The sequence below is a fragment of the Salmo salar genome, chromosome 16 (assembly GCF_965601325.2).
Source record: "Salmo salar chromosome 16, fSalSal1, whole genome shotgun sequence".
NCBI classification, from domain to species: domain Eukaryota; kingdom Metazoa; phylum Chordata; class Actinopteri; order Salmoniformes; family Salmonidae; genus Salmo; species Salmo salar.
In genome coordinates this window covers 64,316,096-64,340,000 of record NC_138306.1, presented here as the reverse complement: position 1 = coordinate 64,340,000, position 23,905 = coordinate 64,316,096, and the positions used below count along the sequence as shown (strand labels likewise).

Genomic DNA, 23,905 nt, shown 5'->3' with positions numbered 1-23,905 from the left:
AAATTCAAAGGGCATCAAAGGTTAGACACCGTTAGAAGGCGGATACTCCTTGTGAAGTTCAGAGTGCACTGGCACAGAGTGCGGATGTTTTTTTACTCAAGTCTGTGCAGTCAGTCAGATGTGCAGCAGAGAGAGTTGCTTACAGTCGACGAGGGCCAGATCGTTGGGCACGGTGAAGTGACGGGGAAGGATGTTATGAGATGTACGCATGTGTTGAGTGATGTCTAGGTAGAGCAGAGCAGTCACTGTCTCGGTCTGCTTGGCATACAGTGTATCGTCGCATTTACCCCGATTGTTGTGCACTGTGAAGGGATACTAGGGGAGCTTCAATTTCACGACAAAACTGAGAACTTTCAAGATGAACGTTTACTGGAAACCCACGATCCTTCTCTCCCTCTGCCTCTCCAGTGCTGCCAACATGATAAGCTCCCACAACTGTAAAGGTAAGATCTGGGCCTGCATAAAAGCTCACATTCTATAATAGTTATGGCTGAAAATACGATGTATTATGTATACTAAGTACTGTCTATTCAGATGTAATGTGTAACAAATACTTTATTCTTGCTATGTAACTACTGTGAAAAAAGTGCCATGTATGTAAAATGTGTGTAGAATGTACATGTAACAACAAAATAAAAAGCTGGGGGGATCGATATGGGCCAAAAATTAATAAATAAAAAGCTCTGGGCCAGTTCAGGATGGTGCAACGTTATAAAATGTTCATATACAAATGTATTATGTAGAATAGATATAAATGTCTGTCAGATAGAATAGGGAATCGTTTCAGTTCTAATTATTACATTTCTATCTGAATGTTTCACCCATTGGACTTTGTCATTAACGTTCATCTATATTCTCAGTATTAACAAATGTCACATCAGGCAGGATCCATAGCACTACCAGAACATTCTGACAACTAGAACAAAAGCAAAAGGTTGCCCAATCAAAGGGTTGCAGATCATTCAAGATTGTAATGCTTGCAGAGTTGCATGGTTTTATTAGATGTGGATGCTAATTGCAGTGGTTTGAATTCCTCCAACGCATTACTCAAATGACTGCAGTTAAACCCCAGTTACAGATGTGGATATCCTTTTACATCTAGACTACAGCTACATTATGAATAGAATAAGCAGGTGTATGTAATGCACTGAAGTTGCTGTTTCCTCATTTTGATAGGACTTGCAGAAATGAAATGGCAGGGGTGGGGGTGACAAGGATTCAACTAAATGACTCACATTTTCTATTCCACACAGTTACGGGATTGCCTCTCTCCACCACTTTTTGAAATCTCAGGCCACATCAGTTGTTTTGGAGAATGTTCAATGTGTGGGTTAAAATACTGTGAAATTATGCATATGAATAATCCAAACTTGAGAGTATAAAAAGATTAGGTAAGCCTCAGAAGCCATTTCCTGTGTGTGTGTGTGTGTGTGTGTGTGTGTGTGTGTGTGTGTGTGTGTGTGTGTGTGTGTGTGTGTGTGTGTGTGTGTGTGTGTGTGTGTGTGTGTGTGTGTGTGTGTGTGTGTGTGTGTGTGGACACGTTTTACTATACTTGTGAGTTCCAAAAGTCCTCAGAAGTCCGCTAAAATTCTGACAATGTTTAACAAGTAAAAAAGTTATTTTAGGGGTTAGGTTCAGGATTAGGGTTAGAATTAAGGTTAGGTTTAGAATTGGGGTTAGGGTTAGGAGTTAGGGGTTAAGGTTAGGGTTAAGGTTAGGGTTAGGGAAAATAGGATTTTGAATGGGAATCCATTGTTAGTCCTTACAAGTATAGAAATACATAGCTGTGTATGTGTGTGTGTTCAAGATCAAAGAGACAAGCAATTTGGCAAATGACAGGAGTGGCAAGGAGTGGAACGTTAGCTAAAAAGACTGGTAAGCAGAGTAGGTTTCTACTAGCCTGGCCCCAGATCTGTTGACAGTGACTCAAATGCTGTCATTGTCAAGCTAAAAAGTCTGGTCTCACAGTAATCTGTTAGGCATGACAATTCTATAAGGACTTGGCAAGAGAGCAGAAACAGACTGGCTAGGTTTACACCCCATTGCACTCACCAAATCTTGCTGTGTCAGATCAGTGATTTCTTCAAGGAAAGACGAAGGGAAGTATTAAAACAGAGCCCTTGTCTACTTCCCCCTAATATAACGCACACAACTGACGGCCTCTGTTTGACTTTTGACCTTCCCTCACCAGACAAGCTCAGAACGTTCCATGTGGTCCGTGTGTCTGTCAACGGCACTGCATCGGTCAGCTGCCCCAACCTGACAGGCAAGGACCAGGAGGAGATGAGATTCCACCTTTACTTGGGCTTGGTCGAGGTTGGCAACCACACTCACGACAGTGCTCACAACCACAACTCCACAGAGACAGTGAGTCCTGTTGGGGAGGGTCTGGGGCTGAGGGTGAACGAACAGGACCATACGGTCAGTTTTGTCCTCTCTGGAATGACCACGGAGCGCGCTGGGGTCTATACCTGTGAGGGGCAACCCATGTACCCACCTCCCATTGAGAAAGTACAAGACGAGACTCAGACTGTGGTCCTGGTTGAAGGTATGTTTACTTCAAAAGGAACTAATCTATGCAAGCACACACAAATTCACACGCATGCGCGCAGGCATGCATGCACGCACAGTAGTTCAAAATGCTATATCTTGATTTAAAGGAATATACACTGAGTGTACAAAACATTAGGAACACCTGCTCTTTCCATGACAAAGACTGATCAGATAAATCCAGGTGAAAGCTATGGTCCCTTAATGATGTTACTTGTAAAAACTCAAGTACCCCAGGAGTATACTTAATCTGGATCTGTAAAACAATCCTTTGAAGTTTAAAACTCACATCTCTCTCTCTCTCTGATTGGTTGGTCAGCATACCAGTGCCAGGCAGGAAAGACTGTGGGATGTGTAGAGTCTAGAGTGGATGGTGTCCCTGTTTGGGCATGGGTGCTGGGGTTCTGGGTCACCATCCTCTATGGCCTGGCTGTCACTGTCATCGCCTTTGTCATCTGGGTAAGTGATATCTCGCTTCCTTTACTCAGAGAGATGGTAACTTGTCTTACATCCATGAGGTGCTGCCTCCTGAAGTAATCTCTCAAGCCTTGGCATAAATGCAATGCATAATGAACTATTTAGTCCAAGAATGTAATATGGAATACAGTACCAGTCAAAAGTTTGGACACACCTACTCACCTACACCTTTTTAAAAATATTTTCTGCATTGTAGAATAACAGTGAAAACATCAAAAAGATGAAATAACACATATGGAATCATGTAGTAACCAAAAAAAGTCTTAAACAAATATAAATATATTTTATATTTGAGATTCTTTAAAGTAGCCACCCTTTGCCTTGATGACAGCTTTGCACAGTCTTGGCATTCTCTCAGCCAGCTTCACCTGGAAGGCTTTTCCAACAGTCTTGAAGGAGTTCCCACATATGCTGAGCCTTTGCTGGCTGCTTTTCCTTCACCTTGCAGTCCAACTCATCCCAAACCATCTCAATTGGGTTGAGGTCAGGTGATTGTGGAGGCCAGGTCATCTGATGCAGCACTCCATCACTCTCGTTCTTGGTCAAATAACCCTTACATCGCCCGGAGGTGTGTTTTGGGTCATTGTCCTGTGAATAGTCCCACTAAGCGCAAACCAGATGGGATGGCATATCGCTGCAGAATGCTGTGGTAGCCATGCGGATTAAGTGTGCCTTGAATTCTAAATAAATCACTGAAAGTGTCACGAGAAAAGCACCCCCACACCATCACACCTCCTCCTCCATGCTTCACGGTGGGAACCACACATGCAGAGACCATCCGTTCACCTACTCTACCTTTCACAGACACGGCGGTTGGAACCAAAATTCTCAAATTTGCACTCATCAGACCAAAGGACAGATTTCCACCGGTTTAATGTCCATTGCTCATGTTTCTTGGCCCGAGCAAATCTCTTCTTCTTATTGGTGTCCTTTAGTAGTGGTTTCTTTGCAGCAATTCAACCATGAAGGCCTGATTCACGCTGTCTCCTCTGAACAGATGATGTTGAGATGTGTCTATTACTTGAACTCTGTGAAGCATTAATTTGGACTGCAATCTGAGATGTAGTTAACTCTAATGAACTTATCCTCTGCAGCAGAGGTAACTCTTGGTCTTCCTTTCCTGTGGCGGTCCTCATGAGAGCCAGTTTCATTATAGCGCTTGATGGTTTTTGCGACTGCACTTGAAGAAACTTTCAAAGTTCTTGACATTTTCTGAATTGACTGACCTTCATGTCTTAAAGTAATGATGGACTGTCATTTCTCTTTGCTTATTTGAGCTGTTCTTGCCATAATATGGACTTGGTCTTTTACCAAATAGGGCTATCTTTTGTATACCACCCCTACCTTGTCACAACACAACTGATTGGCTCACATGCATTAAGACATTTCACAAATTAACTTTTAACAAGGCACACCTGTTAATTGAAATGCATTCCAGGTGACTACCGCATGAAGCTGGTTGAGAGAATGCCAAGAGTGTGCAAAGCTGTCATCATGGCAAAGGGTAGCTACTTTGAAGAATCTCCAATATAAAATATATTTAGATTTATTTAACACTTTTTTGGTTAATACATGATTCCATAGGTGTTACTTCATAGTTTTGATGTCTTCACTATTATTGTACAATGTAGAAAATAAAGAAAAACCCTTGAATGAGTAGGTGTGTCCAAACTTTTGACTGGTACTGTATGTATTGAAAACACAAGTGATACATGGAGACAGTTTTATGCAACTACCACTGCATACATATACAGAGCTCACCCTACTCACTCTCCACCTCTTTCTGTGAATTTCATCTTCAGCTCAGACTGAGGAGAGTGAAGTGTTCCCAGAGCGACTACATGAACATCAAACCCAAAGCTCCACTCAGGGGGCCCAGGAAGAAGCAGGGGGTCCAGCATCCAATCAGAATGGGACGATACTGATCAGTCATCCTCAGATCAGTCATTCTCAGACAAAAGCAACACGAGAGTTGAGCCTTTATTGGCCTTTGAGAGCTGACTGGAGAAACAGACAAAGTTCTTTATGTAAATACGAAAGCTTGCCCTTCAAATGATGTGGTGTATCTTAGTCATCTTAGAAATGTGAATCAAATAATTATAGTCTGATGTAATATGATCTTCTGGGAAACTATTGAGAATGGAGTCTTGAAGTTGTGGGCAGCATACTATATAAGAAAATATCCCCATGCATACTGTAGAGAACGAACACACACGCCAACACACATCATTTGGTTAAGCATACAGTCACAGGGATATCCTCTTTGATTTGTAGTGGGCGTGTAGTGAAGAGGAAGACCCTAGCTCTGTGGTGAATGGGTCTCACAGGAAACAGTGGTTTCCGAATATGAGGGGACTGAACCACATTTTCACACACTCTCTCTGAGAGCCACTGATTGTCATGTACAGTATATGTATCAAAATAAGGGACTGCCTTACATTGAAACTGGCACACTGAATGACAAATCCCTGCTTGTCCTTTTAATGGACTAATACTTTGTTACTGTACTTAAGTATTATTCTTTTTTAAATCTAATCAAGCTGGTGGTTCAAATTGAGCATTCCCCAGCTACAGGCCTCTCTCAACTGTTTCAGTGTATTGTAATATTTTAGTTTTAACCATTGTTTACAGATTTTTATAGAACAACTTACAACTCATCCTTTGAGGGTTAACTTAACTCAGCCACGAGGAAACGGTAAAATACAAAAAAACTGCTGTAATGACAAAAACTAAAAAACACACCCATAGTATCATTTCCTGTCTACTTGGAGGCTTGTGTTTTGTACCATTGTGCACTAGAGTATGCATAAGATGGACTGCATCTTGATGTTGCACACCTTGCAGTTTCTATGTAGATAGGGCAAACGCATTAAACCAGCAGACTATTTTATTTTTTATTTAACCTTTATTTAATCAAGCTGGTGATTCAAATTGAGCATTCCCCAGCTACAGGCCTCTCTCAACTGTTTCAGTGTATTGCAATATTTTAGTTTTAACCATTGTTTACAGATTTTTATAGAACAACATACAACTCATCCTTTGAGGGTTAACTTAAGTAACTCAGCCACGAGGAAACGTTAAAATACAAAAAAAACTGCTGTAATGACACAAACAAAAAAACACACCTAGCATAATTTCCTGTCTACTGTTTCCTTGAAGCGTGTGTTTTGTGCCATTTTGCACTAGAGTATGCATAAGAGGGACTGCACCTTGATGTTGCACACCTTGCAGTTTCTATGTAGATAGGGCAAATGCATTAAACCAACAGACTATTACATGTTTTATTTAACCTTTATTTAACCAGGTTAAAGCCCATTGAGACCCAGAGTCTCTTTCTCAATGGAGACTTGGCAAAGAAGGCAGCAACAATCAATACATTACATAATTAAAACATACAACAATACAATACAACAACATGATCCAGCCTAATAAAAGCATTTACACTCCTCTGTAACAGAGTCTCCCATCAATATTTTAAATTCATTCAGTGGCACTAACATATCTAGATGAAACATGGATTGTAGACAATTCCATGCGTCTGGTGCACAAGAAGAGAAGGCAGTCTTGCCTAACTAATACTGTGAATGTCCTGGGGACTTTAAGTAGCAACCACCTATCAGACCGGGTATGGTAACTGCTGGTAGTGAAGGAGCCCAGACTACAGAGGTAAAGAGGGAGTTTCCCAAAAGGGCTTTGTAGATGAACACATGCAAATGTATCTTTCTGCGCATATAAAGTGAGGTCCAACCTACCATTTGGTACAATGTGCAATGGTGGGTGAGGGACTTGGCATTTGTAATAAAGCGCAAGGATGCATGATAAACAGTCCAGTCTCTGTGAGACGGAGGAGGTTGCATGCATAAACAAGTCACCATAATCAATTACAGAGAGAGGGCTGTTTGTCACAATGAAACAGTAGCTACATACCAAATGGCACCCTTTTCTCTTTATAGTGCACTATTTTTATATTATATATTAAATTGGGTTTTTTCCTCCTCATCAATCTACATACAATACCCTATAATGACAAGGCAAAAACAAGTTTTTAGACATTTTTGCAAATGTATTAAAAATCAAAACTGAAAATCAGATCAAATCAAATTTTATTTGTCACATACACGTGTTTAGCAGATGTTATTGCGGGTGTAGCAAAATGCTTGTGTTTCTAGCTCTAACAGTGCAGTAATATCTAACAGTAATATCTAACAATTTCACAACAATACACACAAATCTAAAGTAAAGGAATTAAGAATATTTAAATATTTGGGCGAGTAATGTCAGAACGGCAAAGACTAAGATACAGTAGAATAGGATAGAATACAGTATATACATATATGAGTAATGCAAAATATGTAAACATTATTAAAGTGGCCAGTGATTCCATGTCTATGTATATAGGGCAGCAGCCTCTAATGTGTTAGTGGTGGCTATTTAACACTATTTAACTGCCTGATGGCCTTGAGATAGATGCTGTTTTTCAGTCTCTCGGTCCCAGCTTGTACTGACCTCGCCTTCTGGATGATAGCGGGGTGCCCGGGGATGCGTTGTGCAGACCGCACCCCCCTCTGGAGAGCCCTGCGGTTGCGGGTAGTGCAGTTGCCGTACCAGGCGGTGATACAGTCCGACAGGATGCTCTCAATTGTGCATCTGTAAAGGTTTGTGAGGGTTTAAGGTGCCAAGACAAATTTATTCAGCCTCCTGAGGTTGAAGAAGCGCTGTTGCTGTCTGTGTAGATGGACCATTTCAGATTTTTCAGTTATGTGTACGACAAGGAACTTGAAGCTTTCCACCTTCACCACTGCGGTTCTGTTGATGTGGATAGGGGGTGGTCCCTCTGCTGTTTCCTGAAGTCCACAATCAGCTCCTTTGTTTTGTTGACGTTGGGTGAGAGGTTGTTTTCCTGACACCACACTCCCAGGGCCTCACCTCCTCCCTGTAGTCTGTCTCGCCATTGTTGGTAATCAGGCCTACTACTGTTGTGTTGTCTGCAACTTGATGATTGAGTTGGAGATGTGCGTGGCCACGCAGTCATGGGTGAACAGGGAGTACAGGAGGCGGCTGAGCACACATCCTTGTGAGACCCCAGTGTTGAGTATCAGCAAAGAAGAGTTTTTTTCCCCTACAATTTTATTTTTTTCCCTTTATTTAACTAGGCAAGTCAGTTAAGAATGATGGCCTAGGAACAGTGGGTTAACTGCCTTGTTCAGGGGCAGAACAACAGATTTTTACCTTGCCAGCTCGGGGATTCAATCTTGCAACTTTTCGGTTACTAGTCCAACGCTCTAACCACGACACTACCTGCCACCCACAATGGTGGAAATTACAAGATTATGTTATAATGCTGTTATTGCATCAAATGGCGGTTTTATGCAACAGAATAAGGGGTTGTTAGAACCCTCATCTGTGTGTGTTCTACTGAGGATGGGCCTCTAGAAGATTTACGATGTCTTTGGGTGATACCGCATTCCAGAGCATGAGTTAATGTTTTTGTTCTATAAGGTACCAGGGATAGATGACTCCAGGGCCAGACCCTGGTCTCTACACAATGAGATACTATCTGCTGATGTGACTCATTCCATACATCTGTTGTTTGTCATGTAGACTGAAGGAGGATGGACTTTGCTATAAAATGCTGTGGCTCAAACCAGCTCATTGAGTTCTCAGTGATCACCTCCAGGGATGATTACCGACCAGCTCCATTACTGCAGTAATTAAATAATAAAGTTTGATAGATTTTTTAAAAACAAAGTCTCTCCTTTTGATTACAATAATTCCACAACTCTACCTTCACCACCTGGGGGTGGCCCGTCAGAAAGTCCAGGACCCAGTTGCACAGGGCGGGGTTCAGACCCAGGGCATCAAGCTTAATGATGAGCTTGAAGGGTACTATGGTGTTGAATGCTAAGCTATAGTCAATGAACAGCATTCTTACATAAATATTCCTCTTGTCCAGAAGGGATAGGGCAGTGTGCAGTGCAATGGCAATTGCATCGCTTGTGGATCTATTGGGGCGGTAAGCAAATTGAAGTGGGTCTAGGGTGACAGGTAAGGTAGAGGTGATATGATCCTTAACTAGCCTCTCAAAGCACTTCATGATGACAGAAGTGAGTGCTAGGGGGCAATAGTCATTTTGTTCAGTTACCTTTGCTTTCTTGGGTACAGGGACAATGGTGGACATCTTGAAGCATGTGGGGACAGTAGACTGGGATAGATGTAATAAGTCCGTAAACACTCCAGACAGCTTGTCTGAGCATGCTCTGAGGACGCAGCTAGGGATGCCGTCTGGGCCGGCAGCCTTGCAAGGGTTAACACGCTGTTGTGGAAATTCTTACACAGGGACACGCGAAGTCAATCTTAAATGAATCCTTGTTTATTGTCAGCGCGCTGAAGAGGTTCCAACCAACTCAATGCACCATACTACAGTACACATGTTAACCAGGAGCTCTTCTTCGGCAGACCCAGCAGCTGTCTTATATATGGCTATACACAGACAAGTTATATTTGCATGATTTAGCATAATTAATTAATCATTACCATTTTGTTTCATTCATGTGACCGACCAATACTGTTTCATAACATGTGACAGACCAACACCTCACGAGGCTTCTCCTCTCTAAGCTGAGACTTTGAAACTGAGATATCTTTTGTTTGTTCTCAAAACAAGGTCTGGGTGTACTGCCAAATCAAATCAAATTTTATTTGTCACATACACATGGTTAGCAGATGTTAATGCGAGTGTAGCGAAATGCTTGTGCTTCTAGTTCCGACCATGCAGTAATATCTAACAAGTAATCTAACAATTTCACAACAACTACCTTATACACACAAGTGTAAAGGAATGAATAAGAATATGTACATAAAAATATATATGGATGAGCGATGGCCGAACGGCATAGGCAAGATGCAGTAGATGGTATAGAGTACAGTATATACATATGAGATGAGTAGTGTAGGTTATGTAAACATTATATAAAGTGGCATAGTTTAAAGTGACTAGTGATACATTTATTACATCCATTTTTTTATTATTAAAGTGGCTAGAGATTGAGTCAGTATGTTGGTAGCAGCCACTGAATGTTAGTGATGGCTGTTTAACAGTCTGATGGCCTTGAGATAGAAGCTGTTTTTCAGTCTCTCGATCCCAGCTTCGATGCACCTGTACTGACCTCGCCTTCTGGATGATAGCGGGGTGAACAGGCAGTGGCTCGGGTGGTTGTTGTCCTTGATGATCTTTTTGGCCTTCCTGTGACATCGGGTGGTGTAGGTGTCCTGGAGAGCAGGTAGTTTGCCCCCGGTGATGCGTTGTGCAGACCTCACTACCCTCTGGAGAACCTTACGGTTGTGGGCGGAGCAGTTGCCGTACCAGGAGGTGATACAGCCTGACAGGATGCTCTCGATTGTCTGGCCCGGCAGCCTTGCGAGGGTTAACATGTTTAAATGCTTTACTCACGTTGGCTGCAGTGAAGGAGAGCCCGCAGGTTTTGGTAGCGGGCCGTGTCGTTGGCACTGTATTGTCCTCAAAGCAGGCAAAGAAGTTGTTTAGTTTGTCTGGGAGCAGGACATCGTGGTCCGCGACGGGGCTGGATTTCTTTTTGTAGTCCGTGATTGACTGTAGACCCTACCACATACCTCTCGTGTCTGAGCCGTTGAATTGCGACTCTACTTTGTCTCTATACTGACGCTTAGCTTGTTTGATTGCCTTGTGGAGGGAATAGTTACACTATTTGTATTCCGTCATGTTTCCGATCGCCTTGCCCTGATTAAAAGCAGTGGTTCGCGCTTTCAGTTTTGCACGAATGCTGCAATCAATCCACGGTTTCTGGTTGGGGAAGGTTATAATAGTTGCTGTGGGTACAACATCACCGATGCACTTGCTAATAAATTCGCTCACCGAATCAGCGTATTCATCAATGTTATTATCCGACGCTATGCGGAACATATCCCAGTCCACGTGATCGAAGCAATCTTGAAGCGTGGAATCAGATTGGTCGGACCAGCGTTGAACAGACCTGAGCACGGGCATTTCCTGTTTTAGTTTCTGTTTACAGGCTGGGAGCAACAAAATGGAGTCGTGGTCAGATTTTCCGAAAGGAGGGCGGGGCAGGGCTTTGTATGCGTCGCGGAAGTTAGAGTAACAATGGCCCAGGATTTTTTCCGCCCGGGTAGCACATTCGATATGCTGATAAAATTTAGGGAGTCTTGATTTCAGATTAGCCTTGTTAAAATCCTCAACTACAATGAATGCAGCCTCAGGATATGTGGTTTCTAGTTTACATAGAGTCCAATGAAGTTCATTCAGGGCCATCGATGTGTCTGCTTGGGGGGGAATATGCAGTGGGGGAAAAAAGTATTTGATCCCCTGCTGATTTTGTACGTTTGCCTACTTACAAAGAAATGATCAGTCTATAATTTTAATGGTAGGTTTATATAAACAGTGAGAGACAGAATAACAACAAAAAAATCCAGAAAAACGCATGTCAAAAATGTTATAAAATGATTTGCATTTTAATGAGGGAAATAAGTATTTGACCCCTCTGCAAAACATGACTTAGTACTTGGTGGCAAAACCCTTGTTGGCAATCACAGAGGTCAGACGTTTCTTGTAGTTGGCCACCAGGTTTGCACACATCTCAGGAGGGATTTTGTCCCACTCCTCTTTGCAGATCTTCTCCAAGTCATTAAGGTTTCGAGGCTGACGTTTGGCAACTCGAACCTTCAGCTCCCTCCACAGATTTTCTATGGGATTAAGGTCTGGAGACTGGCTAGGCCACTCCAGGACCTTAATGTGCTTCTTCTTGAGCTACTCCTTTGTTGCCTTGGCCGTGTGTTTTGGGTCAATGTCATGCTGGAATACCCACCCACAACCCATTTTCAATGCCCTGGCTGAGGGAAGGAGGTTCTCACCCAAGATTTGACAGTACATGGCCCCGTCAAATGATGCGGTGAAGTTGTCCTGTCTCAGCAGAAAAACACCCCCAAAGCATAATGTTTCCACCTCCATGTTTGACGGTGGAGATGGTGTTCTTGGGGTCATAGGCAGCATTCCTCCTCCTCCAAACACGGCGAGTTGAGTTGATGCCAAAGAGCTCCATTTTGGTCTCATCTGACCACAACACTTTCACCAGTTGTCCTCTGAATCATTCAGATGTTCATTGGCAAACTTCAGACGGGCATGTATATGTATTCTTGAGCAGGGGGACCTTGCGGGCGCTGCAGGATTTCAGTCCTTCACGGCGTAGTGTGTTACCAATTGTTTTCTTGGTGACAAAGGTCCCAGCTGCCTTGAGATCATTGACAAGATCCTCCCGTGTAGTTCTGGGCTGATTCCTCACCGTTCTCATGATCATTGCAACCCCACGAGGTGAGATCTTGCATGGAGCCCCAGGCCGAGGGATATTGACAGTTCTTTTGTCTTTCTTCCATTTGCGAATAATCGCACAAAATGTTGTCACCTTCTCACCAAGCTGCTTGGCGATGGTCTTGTAGCCCATTCCAGCCTTGTGTAGGTCTACAATCTTGTCCCTGACATCCTTGGAGAGCTCTTTGGTCTAGGCCATGGTGGAGAGTTTGGAATCTGATTGATTGATTGCTTCTGTGGACATGTGTCTTTTTTACAGGTAACAAGCTGCGGTTAGGAGCACTCCCTTTAAGAGTGTGCTCCTAATCTCAGCTCGTTACCTGTATAAAAGACCCATGGGAGCCAGAAATCTTTCTGATTGAGAGGGGGTCAAATACTTATTTCCCTCATTAAAATGCAGATCAATTTATAACATTTTTGACATGCGGTTTTCTGGATATTTTTGTTGTTATTCTGTCTCTCACTGTTCAAATAAACCTACCATTAAAATTATAGACTGATCCTTTCTTTATCAGTGGGAAACATACAAAATCAGCAGGGGATCAAATACTTCCAGTAGTAAACTAGGGAGCGGTGTGCGATGTGCCCGTCTACAGAGCCTGACCAGATGATCGCTTCTTCTGCCCCTTCTGCGGCGCCGTTGTTTTGGGTCGCCGGCTGGGTTCCGATCCATTGTGCTGGGTGGTAGACCAAACAGAGGATCCGCTTCGGGAAAGTCCTATTCCTGGTAAGTTGACGTTGCTCTTATATCCAATAGTTCCTCCCGGCTGTATGTAATAAAACGTAAGATTTCCTGGGGTAACAATGTAAGAAATAATACATAAAAAAAACTAAATACTGCATAGTTTCCTGAGAACGCGAAGCAAGGCGGCCATCTCTGTCAGCGCCAAATTGCAGGTACTGATAAGAGGAGGATTTGTTCAGTCAACCACTTGTGTGAACACATAAATTGGTTATTAGAATAGCACATGAATAGAAGAAGGAAATTAGTTATAAGAAAAGCACAAATTCCCATTAAAACGCTTAAATGTCTTACATCGGCCACAGAGAAGGACAGCCCACAGTCCAGAGACTGAACTTCAGCAAGTAATATACTTGGAAGTCGGACTAGAAGACCACTCCGAGTACATCTCCTCCGCTGGCGGTGTTTTGGATCGGCCTCTGGAATCAGTTCAATTGCCCTGGGGGTACGAACAAAGGATCCGATTCGGGAAAGCTGTAATGCTGGTAGGGCTGGTGAGTTATCGGCGATCTGATATCCAGTAGTTCTTCCCGGCTGTACACAAAATAAATTCTAATAATGTAAGAAATAACACATAAAAAACAAAATACTGCAAAGTTTCCTAAGAGCTATAAGCACAGCAGCCCTCTCCGTCAGTGCCATTTTCATCAGTATTTTCACATAAGTATTCAGACCCTTTACTCAGTACTTTATTGAAGCACCTTTGGCAGCGATTACAGCCTCGAGTTTTGTTGGATATGACGCTACAAGCTTGGCACACCTGTATTGGGGAGTTTCTCCCATTCTTCGCTGCTGATCCTCTCAAGCTCTGTCAGATTGGATAGGGAGCGTTGTTGCACAGCTATTTTCAGGTCTCTCCAGAGATGTTCGATCAGGTTCAAGTCCGGGCTCTGGCTGGGCCACTCATGGACATTCAGAGCCACTCCTGCATTGTCTTGGCTGTGTGCTTAGGGTCGTTGTCCTGTTGGAAGGTGAAGCTTCACCCCAGTCTGAGGTCCTGAGCACTCTGAAGTAGGTTGTTATTAAGGATATCTCAGTACTTTGCTCCATTCATCTTTCCCTTGACCTGTCTAGTCTCCCAGTCCCTGCCGCTGAAAAACATCCCCACAGCATGATGCTGCCACCACACTTCACTGTAGGGATGGTGCCAGGTTTCCTCCAGAGGTGACGCTTGGCATTCAGGCCAAGAGGTCAATCTTGGTTTCATCAGACCAGAGACACTTGTTTCTCATGGTCAGAGTTCTTTAGCTGCCTTTTGGCAAACTCAGAGTGGACTGTCATGTGCCTTTTACTGAGGTGAGGCTTCCACTTGGCCACTCTACCATAAAGGTCTGACTGGTGAAGTGCTGCAGAGATGGTTGTACTTCTGGAAGGTTCTCCCATCTCCACAGAGGAACTCTGGAGCTCTCTCAGAGTACAGAGTAACCATCGGTTTCTTGTTCACCTCCCTGACCAAGGCCCTTCTCCCCTGATTGCTCAGTTTGGCCGGGTGGCCAGCTCTAGGAAGCTTGGTGGTTCCAAACTTCTTCCATTTAAGAATGGAGGCCACTGTGTTCTTGGGGACCTTTAATGCTGCATGCATTTTTTGGTACCCTTCCCCAGATCTGTGCCGACACAATCCTGTCTCTGAGCTCTAATTTCGAAAAAACTGTTTTCTCTTTGTCTTCATGGGGTATTGTGTGTAGGTTGAAGAAGAAAATGTTTCATTTAATCCATTTTAGAATAAGGCTGTAACATAAAAAATGTGGAAAAAGTCAAGGGGTCTGAATACTTTCCGAATGCACTGTAGGGAATAGGGTACGATTTGGGACGGATTCTATACATCTCATACATTTTTGTCAGCAAGTTTACATATGCACAATGGCAGATGAATAAATAATGGAAAATAGTAACCAGATATGTGACAAACATTGTGAAAAGCTTTGACAGTGTCTCCAATAAATTAAATGCATTTTAAAAACAGATTTTAAGGGATTCCTGTTTCTATTACATTTTATTTTAGTTACAGGCATGAATATAGGCCACTTAGTTATCACATCAGTATCCAACTCTACTAAATGACATGGCAATAATTTGAACAGTTTCACTCTTGGCAAGGCCACCAATTCATTACATCAGTATTGTTCTCAAGAGCCAACATATTCTATATGACTAGTGCCCTGTTTTTGATAATCATGTCACATGACCTGGATTTTAACTTTTATTTTAAGCTTTTTCCAGAAATGAGAATTAGACCTAAAATGAATTTTAGAATAACGGAACAAAATGTGGAAAAAGTTAAGGGGTCTGAATACACTGTATGTATTTATACACAGTACCTGTCAAAAGTTTGGACACACCTACTCATTCAAAGGGTTTTCTTTATTTTTATTATTTTCTACATTGTACAATAATAGAAGACATCAAAACTATGAAGTAACACATATGGAATCATGTAGTAATCAAATAAAAAAATATTTTGTATTTGAGATTCTTCAAAGTAGCCACCCTTTGCCTTGACAGCTGTGCACTCTCTTGGCATTCTCTCAACCAGCTTCATGTGGTAGTCACCTGGAATGCATTTCAATGAACAGGTGTGTCTTCCTAAAAGTTATTTTGTGGAATTTGAGCCAATCAGTTGTTGTGACAAGGTAGGGGTGGTATACAGAAGATAGCCCTATTTGTTAAAATACCAAGTCCATATTATGGCAAAAACAGCTCAAATAAGCAAAGAGAAACGACAGTCTATCATTACTTTAAGACATGAACGTCAGTCAATTCAGAAAATGTCAAGAACTTTGAAAGTTTCTTCAAGTGCAGTTGCAAAAACCATCAAGCGCTATGATGAAACTGCCTCTCATGAGGACCGCCACAGGAAAGGAAGACCCATAGTTACCTCTGCTGCAGAGGATAAGTTCACTAGAGTTAACTGCACCTAAGATTGCAGCCCAAATAAATGCTTTACAGAGTTCAAAGTAAGAGACACATCTCAACATCAACTGTTCAGAGGAGACTGCATGAATCAGGCCTTCGTGGTTGAATTGCTGCAAAAAAAACACTACTAAAGGACACCAATAAGAAGAAGAGACTTGCTTGGGCCGAGAAACTCGAGCAATGGACATTAGACTGGTGGAAAGCTGTCCTTTGGTCTGATGAGTCCAAATTTGAGATTTTTGGTTCCAACTGCCGTGTCTTTGTGAGACGCAGAGTAAGTGAACGGATCATCTCCGCATGCGTGGTTCCCACCATGAAGCATGGAGGAGTTGTGATGGTTTGGGGTGCTTTGCTGGTGATTTATTTAGAATTCAAGGCACACTTAACCAGCACGGCTACCATAGCATTCTGCAGCGATACGCCATCCCATCTGGTTTGCGCTTAGTAGTACTATCATTTGTTTTTCAACAGGACAATGACCCAAAACACACCTCCAGGCTGTGTAAGGGCTATTTGACCAAGGAGAGTGACGGAGTGCTGCGTCAGATGACCTGGCCTCCACAATCATCCGACCTCAACCCAATTGAGATGACTTGGGATGAGTTGGACCGCAGAGTGAAGGAAAAGCAGCCAACAAGTACTCAGCATATGTGGGAATTCCTTCAAGACTGTTGGAAAAGCATTCCTCATGAAGCTGGTTGAGAGAATGCCAGTGTGCAAAGCTGTCATCAAGGCAAAGGGTGGCTACTTTGAAGAATCTCAAATATAAAATATATTTTGATTTGTTTAACACTTTTTTGGTTACTACATGATTCCATATGTATTAATTCATAGTTTTGATGTATTCACTATTATTCTACATTGTAGAACATTTTAAAAATAAAGAAAAAGCTTGGAATGAGTAGGTGTCCAAACTTTTGACTGGTACTGTATATAGTGGATGACATTCTATTTTCAGCTTAAGTGACAGTCATGATTATAAGCCATTTTTTATTATAACATCAGTTCGCATAACCACCTCGACTCAACACATTTCAATGGCATCAATCTGAACAATGTCAGACCCAATCCCAAATCAACCCCTAGACCCTCATCCTATCCACTTGAGGAGATCTAGGAGGATTTAACGGGTGGAAGCAATTTGGTAATTAATTCCAACTGGCCCTCTGGTAGGCTAGGTTGAAGTTTCACGTTATTCCTTAAACCCATCAAATCATATCCAATCTCCACAGGGTGTAAGGTCTAGGGGTCCATTTAGGATTGGGCCTCACTTTTGGCAAGGCCACAGATTCATCTCAAGTGACAACGTATTCTAAACGAGACACACAAACCCAGTAGAAACATGGCTCTCTGTCTCAATAGTCTAGAGTAGCTTCTTCTCCTCATCTCCTTTCCTTCATCTGCACTGATTAGGCTGGTCAGTTCCTTCAGATCAGTGCAGATGAAGGAGAGGAGGCGAGGATATGAATTTAGACTATTTAGGAATAACCCATGCAAGGTATTAAGATGTTTAAAGTTATGTTACTTAACTTTAAAGTTACTTCAACAGGATTTAACTTACTTAAACTGGAACATTTACGCTCCAACACAGATTCCCTCACAAATATGAGGAGCAATGGGAGTTGGTTCCCATTTACTTTCTAGTTAAATAGTGAGACATTATGCAGTTAACTGTATAGTCCAGACACTCACACAGAGATATTTTCGACAACAGTCTTCATGTAGTCAATTCAGTATACCAGCAGTTCCTGTGCAACGAATGACAGGACCGAAACAGGACCGGATCGTGACCAGACTGACCACAGAACCAGGCCGAGGTTCTCTTGACTGAATGAGCCATGTCCCCCCTCTCTCCATGTCCGTCAGTCTGTCATTTGATCGACTTTAGCAGGTCTTTCCTGTTCTGGAAAGATCCGTGTTCTGAGGAGCTCTGTTCTCTCCTCCTCGGATAGATTGTGCAGCTCGTGCTCCGACAACTAGCAATGGAGAGGATGGACGGGAAATAATGTATTTAGAAACGAGGGATGGGTAAAAGTGGGGGTACCTAGTAGGGGGCCTTGAAGTCGAGTCAGGTTCAAGATGGGCTCTGCAACATTATTTTAGTGTATTACAATATCTCTCAAATGCACAAAGTTAAGACTCATAAATAAGAATGCTAAACATGGCTCACATTTCACCTTATCAAAATAGGATGGCACATTTTCAGAAAAGAAATGGAAGAGTTTTAATCAGAAGACCATATCAAGTCAATCTTTATCATCTGAGGGACATTTTTTTGTTAATTATTAATAAAAGACAAACAAGAGACAGTTAAGACACAATCACATTAGCGAGAGCTTAAAACAAGAGCCTAGGCTACAACATTGGGGTGCAAGACTCACCACGACTGGGGTGTATCCTAGGATCGCCAAATGACGCATCTTGATAGCCAGGTTGCCATGGGGACGGGAGCTACCATAACAGAAAGAGATCGGGGGTACGCAGAATACTGCAAATCTACATCAGGGGGAGAGAATACAAGAATAGTTTGATCCTAATTTGGATAACAATGTGACTGAAACAGTGATTGAATGAGTTTGAATGGGAGCGACTACACCCTCAGATCTAATTCAGATTAACTGAATCATATATTCCTGTAAATCTAACAGATGGTATTTGTTTTCTTTCAAATACTTTAGCTCAATTGACTGAGCTTTCCTAGAGCCATGATATCAATGAAATAGTGAAGAAAGCAGGTACCATCGCACTCAACCTAAAACTTGAATAGTGTTTTGTCCCGTGTGGCTCACTTGGTAGAGCATGGTGTTTGCAACGCCAGGGTTGTGGGTTCGATTCCCACGACGGACCAGTACGGGAAAAAAAAATTAATTATGAAATGTATGCATTCACTACTGTAAGTCGCTCTGGATAAGAGCGTCTGCTAAATGACTAAAACGTAAATGTAAATGTTTGTTTGGTGCATAAAGACAAACGAACAATAGTCCCCCCCCAAAAAATCACACTTAATATTTTGGGACCAATGGAATAGTCCCAAAGTGCAAAACAACCCTGTCCATATGACACTTCACAGGGCTCGACATTAATGCTTGTCCTCATCAGGGACAAGTAAAAAAAATAAACAAATAAATATTTTTTCAAAGACCAAGAATATAGATTTCAATTGTCCGAATGGACAAGGGAAAAAAATATCACACAAAAATCACAACATCAAACAATTACTCCGATCAGAATTGGATCAGAGGCCAACATTGTACTTTTCAAATCTATTGATCATATATATAAATAAAAGCCTACATGTCAATGTGTAGGTGACATGCATAGTGGCTACAGCCTCATGTCCAAACCAATGCTGACATGAGGAAGGCGCCAGAAAATGTAGCCAAACTTTAATGATACTTATATAAATATAGGCTAAACGCCAGTTATGTTTTACAAATATAGGCCTAACAAAGGATAATTAACATTAACGTCTAAAGCTTCATTATGACGAATTACTCGAGGCACGGTTCGTTCAGATCAAATGGTCACAAGACCGGTGAGAGTGAAGGATAGTGCCTGTTGCGCACCACACATCACCCACCTTGCATCTGAGCGGAGGTTTTGAAACTTTTTAACCATAAACTTCATTGTATAAAACCGAGACATTTTATGTCATTTTATGAAGCATGTCTTACCTTGTTTCAAAGAAGCCTTGCTAAAATACGACCATAGAAAGAGGGAATTATTTTATAGCCTAAATACTTAATATGTCATTGAAACCAGCATTATTCTCACATTCTATTGGTTTTCAAATCAATGTTATTATACTGTCCAGCAGCTAAAGGCATAATCTTAGTCATATGAGTAACACATGCTAGTTGATGCATCTTTAGATCTCCCTTTTCTTAATTTCTGTCACACGCTTTTGAGAATGGTATTTTCCCGCTAATTGCATTTTGGAACATTCGCACGTAGCCGACAGCCATGTGTGCATTGTTGAGCTTATATTATGAAGAAATAAAACTTTATCAAAATGTAAAGCTAAATGGTCTGATCTGTTGTATCAGTCTCATTGCCTTAACAAAAATGTATGTGCAGTGGTTGTATGAATTTTGGATCTGTCCTCCCAGAACACAATATTTTCAAATCAAATCAAATGTTATTTGTCACATGTGCCAAATACAACAAGTAAGTAAGTAAGCATTACTGTGAAATGCTTACTTACAAGCCCTTAACCAAAAACGCAGTTCAAGAAATAGATTTAAAGAAAATATTTACTAAATAGACTAAAGTAAAACATTTGTATAAATGTAACACAATAACGAGGCTATATACAGGGGTACCGAGTCAATGTGCAGGTGTACAGTTTAGTTGAGGTAATTTGTACATGTAGGTTGGGGTAAAGTGACTATTCATAGATAATAATCCGTGAGTAGCTGCAGTGTAAAAATAAACAAGGGGGGGGGTATGCAAGACTTAGTATGCAAAACTAACTGTGCAAGAGATTTTCTTGTAGGCAAAGCACATTGGAGTAGGATTATATTTCATTGACAGTCACGACCCGTACTCTACACAAACCGGTGCGACAAAACCAATCAGAGCTGCAGTAGGCCTATATGCAGATAGCCATTGTCATATACGGATCCGTGCCATTCACTTTGAACTGGACTGTGTTTACAGCATGAGCGTTAGCGAGTAGATGAGCTTGTTTTGAGATCAAAGCGAAAGTTGCATGTAGCCACCTGTGCACATTTGTTCATATTCTTTGCTAGTTAGTGAGTTATTAGCCCAGTTATAGCTCATTTCTAGTGTTGGATTCGGTGTAAACTTTAAACATTTACGCATAAGCATAGTATATAAAGGAGACTGGTTTTTATGCCAGAGGTTAATGGTTCTCTGTAAAAAGACAGATGGCTTTGGAATGTGTTGGGTGGACGGGAGGTCACAGGATTGCTATAGGGGAAGCGGATGGACATCTGTGGATTAGGCGAAGGAGGGGTTGAGGTCAGGTCAGATCCCCTGAAGGGAGAAATTATGGTTTATTATCCTATTACCCTCTTCCTGTCAAACCATAAGATGTAAGGATTGGAGAGAAGGAGGGGTGCCTAAAGTGGAGTATATATACTTGTAGTGGTGGGAACATGTCTTTGTCTGAATACAGCTGTGTCGACCCTTCGGGAAGAATTACACTTGGTTAAGCTTCTCTCATGTCCGTGAGTTATTTACTCTGAAAAATTAGAACCTAACACTAGTCAACAATGGGGGAGTGGTTGTGTCCTACAAGAGCACAAAATGTGTGCATTTCTAGCCATCTTTGAAAAACGAGGTAAAGAGCTTTTTTTTGTCTTAAAGGGGCAGTGTTGTAGCCAACAGGCAAAGGGCAGCATAATTTGTCAGATTCTCTGTAATAATGGTATGGGAATAATAATGCATTTTATTTTGAAAAGTGGTTTCTTGCATCAAACAACAACATTCAGTCACCTCCTTGTCTGAAGGACAAGTGAATAAACAGGTCAATGTCAAGCCCTGCATGTTTTTTCCCCAAAGGTCTCATGGAATGTAGGCCTACATTGAACACCACACATTGGATGCTACTGTAGGCTGAATGATAGAACAGCTATTTCTATATTAAAACATTTTGGGATGCATTTTTCTCCATAGTTTTTGATTTTGATGGTAGGCAACTCTGGTAGACCTATATTATGATCAAATAGTAGTCTACTTGACCACTGTTAAAAACTAACTTAAAGCGGGTACAGCCTGTGGTCACAGTAAACGCGCGCCATTGGTTGCACAGAATTTTCACAATGTTCAAGTTTGCGCTCAGCAGACCTGAAATTTGCTCAGTGCCTAAAAAATGTTGAGGAAACATTGGGACCAAGCTAACAGTGAGGTCCTATTTACCTATGAAGTATAGGTCTTCGACCATCACACCCTCCTGTAGCAGCCCTTCCTGGGCGATGCTCTGCAGGGTCATAGATAGCCCTGGGTTAATGGACAGGTCATTAGGGTCTGGAGAGCCTAGAGCCTGAGACACAGGTCCACTATCTGCAGCTTTTTTCCCATCCCCTTCTGCAGCCCCCCCACCTATACGGACATGGAGGACAAGGGGTCAGCTGGTTGGATAGGTTTAAGTAAGATGGTAATCGTATCCTCTTGCCTTCTTATTGGCTGGGTAGAAATATTGCCATATTGCTTACACCCATTTCACAGTTCGATTTCGAATTCAGAATATCTGTATTATAATAATGTATAATAGATGTATAATAATGTTTAATAATGATGTATAAGTATTTTTTTCTAAATCTAATTATTTGAAAATCTAATCAGATATGAGTATCTTAATTTAGGCTGACAGTGCCTGACCTCTGGCACTGATCTCCTCCAGTGTCTCCTGCTGCAGCAGCTGTTCCAGTGGGGTGGCGGGGAAGTGGCCCAGCAGACTCAGGCAGTAGACCACCTTCAGCAGCTCGCAGGCAGCCATCTTGGGCAGATAGGACACCACCACATGGGTCACGCCCTCCAGGAACCTATGGCCAGGAAGAAACCAGTCAGGTCAAGAGAAACATATAGAGTTAGGTTGCATTCAGCGGGATATGGTGGTCATTTGTATTATGCGACTGTTATGTGGCTACTTTGAATATTGATTGACAACCCATCTCCATTTACAAATACAGCTGTAGCTGTGCACACTGCAAAAGTGCTATATAGCAGGAAGCACAGATATTACTGTAGGTTCCTTCAAAATGTAGCCTTGCTTCCTCTGTTTCTTGCGGTAACTATTGATCTGTAAGTAATTGAATAAGTGAGATACATTTACATTTACATTTAAGTCATTTAGCAGACGCTCTTATCCAGAGCGACTTACAAATTGGTGCATTCACCTTATGATATCCAGTGGAACAACCACTTTACAATAGTGCATCTAAATCTTTTAAGGGGGGGGGGGGGGTTAGAAGGATTACTTTATCCTATCCTAGGTATTCCTTAAAGAGGTGGGGTTTCAGGTGTCTCCGGAAGGTGGTGATTGACTCCACTGTCCTGGCGTCGTGAGGGAGCTTGTTCCACCATTGGAGTGCCAGAGCAGCGAACAGTTTTGACTGGGCTGAGCGGGAACTGTGCTTCCTCAGAGGTAGGGGGGCCAGCAGGCCAGAGGTGGATGAACGCAGTGCCCTTGTTTGGGTGTAGGGCCTGATCAGAGCCTGAAGGTATGGAGGTGCCGTTCCCTTCACAGCTCCGTAAGCAATCAGCACGGATGCGTGCTTCAACTGGAAGCCAGTGGAGAGAGCGGAGGAGCGGGGTGACGTGAGAGAACTTGGGAAGGTTGAACACCAGACGGGCTGCGGCGTTCTGGATGAGTTGTAGGGGTTTAATGGCACAGGCAGGGAGCCCAGCCAACAGCGAGTTGCAGTAATCCAGACGGGAGATGACAAGTGCCTGGATTAGGACCTGCGCCGCTTCCTGTGTGAGGCAGGGTCGTACTCTGCGAATGTTGTAGAGCATGAACCTACAGGATCGGGTCACCGCCTTGATGTTAGTGGAGAACGACAGGGTGTTGTCCAGGATCACGCCAAGGTTCTTAGCACTCTGGGAGGAGGACACAAGGGAGTTGTCAACCGTGATGGCGAGATCATGGAACGGGCAGTCCTTCCCCGGGAGGAAGAGCAGCTCTGTCTTGCCGAGGTTCAGCTTGAGGTGGTGATCCGTCATCCACACTGATATGTCTGGCAGACATGCAGAGATGCGATTCGCCGCCTGGTTATCAGAAGGGGGAAAGGAGAAGATTAATTGTGTGTCGTCTGCATAGCAATGATAGGAGAGACCATGTGAGGATATGACAGAGCCAAGTGACTTGGTGTATAGCGAGAATAGGAGAGGGCCTAGAA

The 23,905-nt window shown here is 42.5% G+C and overlaps 1 protein-coding gene and 1 long non-coding RNA gene across 2 annotated transcripts; one reads left to right on the top strand and one right to left on the bottom strand.

Annotated features, from left to right (window-relative positions):
* Positions 1 to 94: 94 nt before the first annotated feature.
* LOC106574316 (T-cell-specific surface glycoprotein CD28) lies at positions 95 to 6,481 on the top strand. The gene is made up of 4 exons (XM_014150154.3): positions 95 to 443; positions 2,192 to 2,548; positions 2,870 to 3,009; positions 4,830 to 6,481. Exons 1-4 carry the CDS (start codon positions 359 to 361, stop codon positions 4,950 to 4,952), a joined length of 705 nt encoding a protein of 234 aa, XP_014005629.1. The 5' UTR covers positions 95 to 358; the 3' UTR covers positions 4,953 to 6,481.
* An 11,333-nt stretch (positions 6,482 to 17,814) lies between these two features.
* On the bottom strand, positions 17,815 to 22,496 carry LOC106574317 (uncharacterized). Its single transcript, XR_006759796.2, has 3 exons — positions 22,386 to 22,496; positions 18,422 to 18,536; positions 17,815 to 18,016 (listed from the first exon to the last, which is right to left on the bottom strand). It is a non-coding gene; the product is annotated as an uncharacterized LOC106574317 (long non-coding RNA).
* Between the last annotated feature and the right edge of the window lie 1,409 nt (positions 22,497 to 23,905).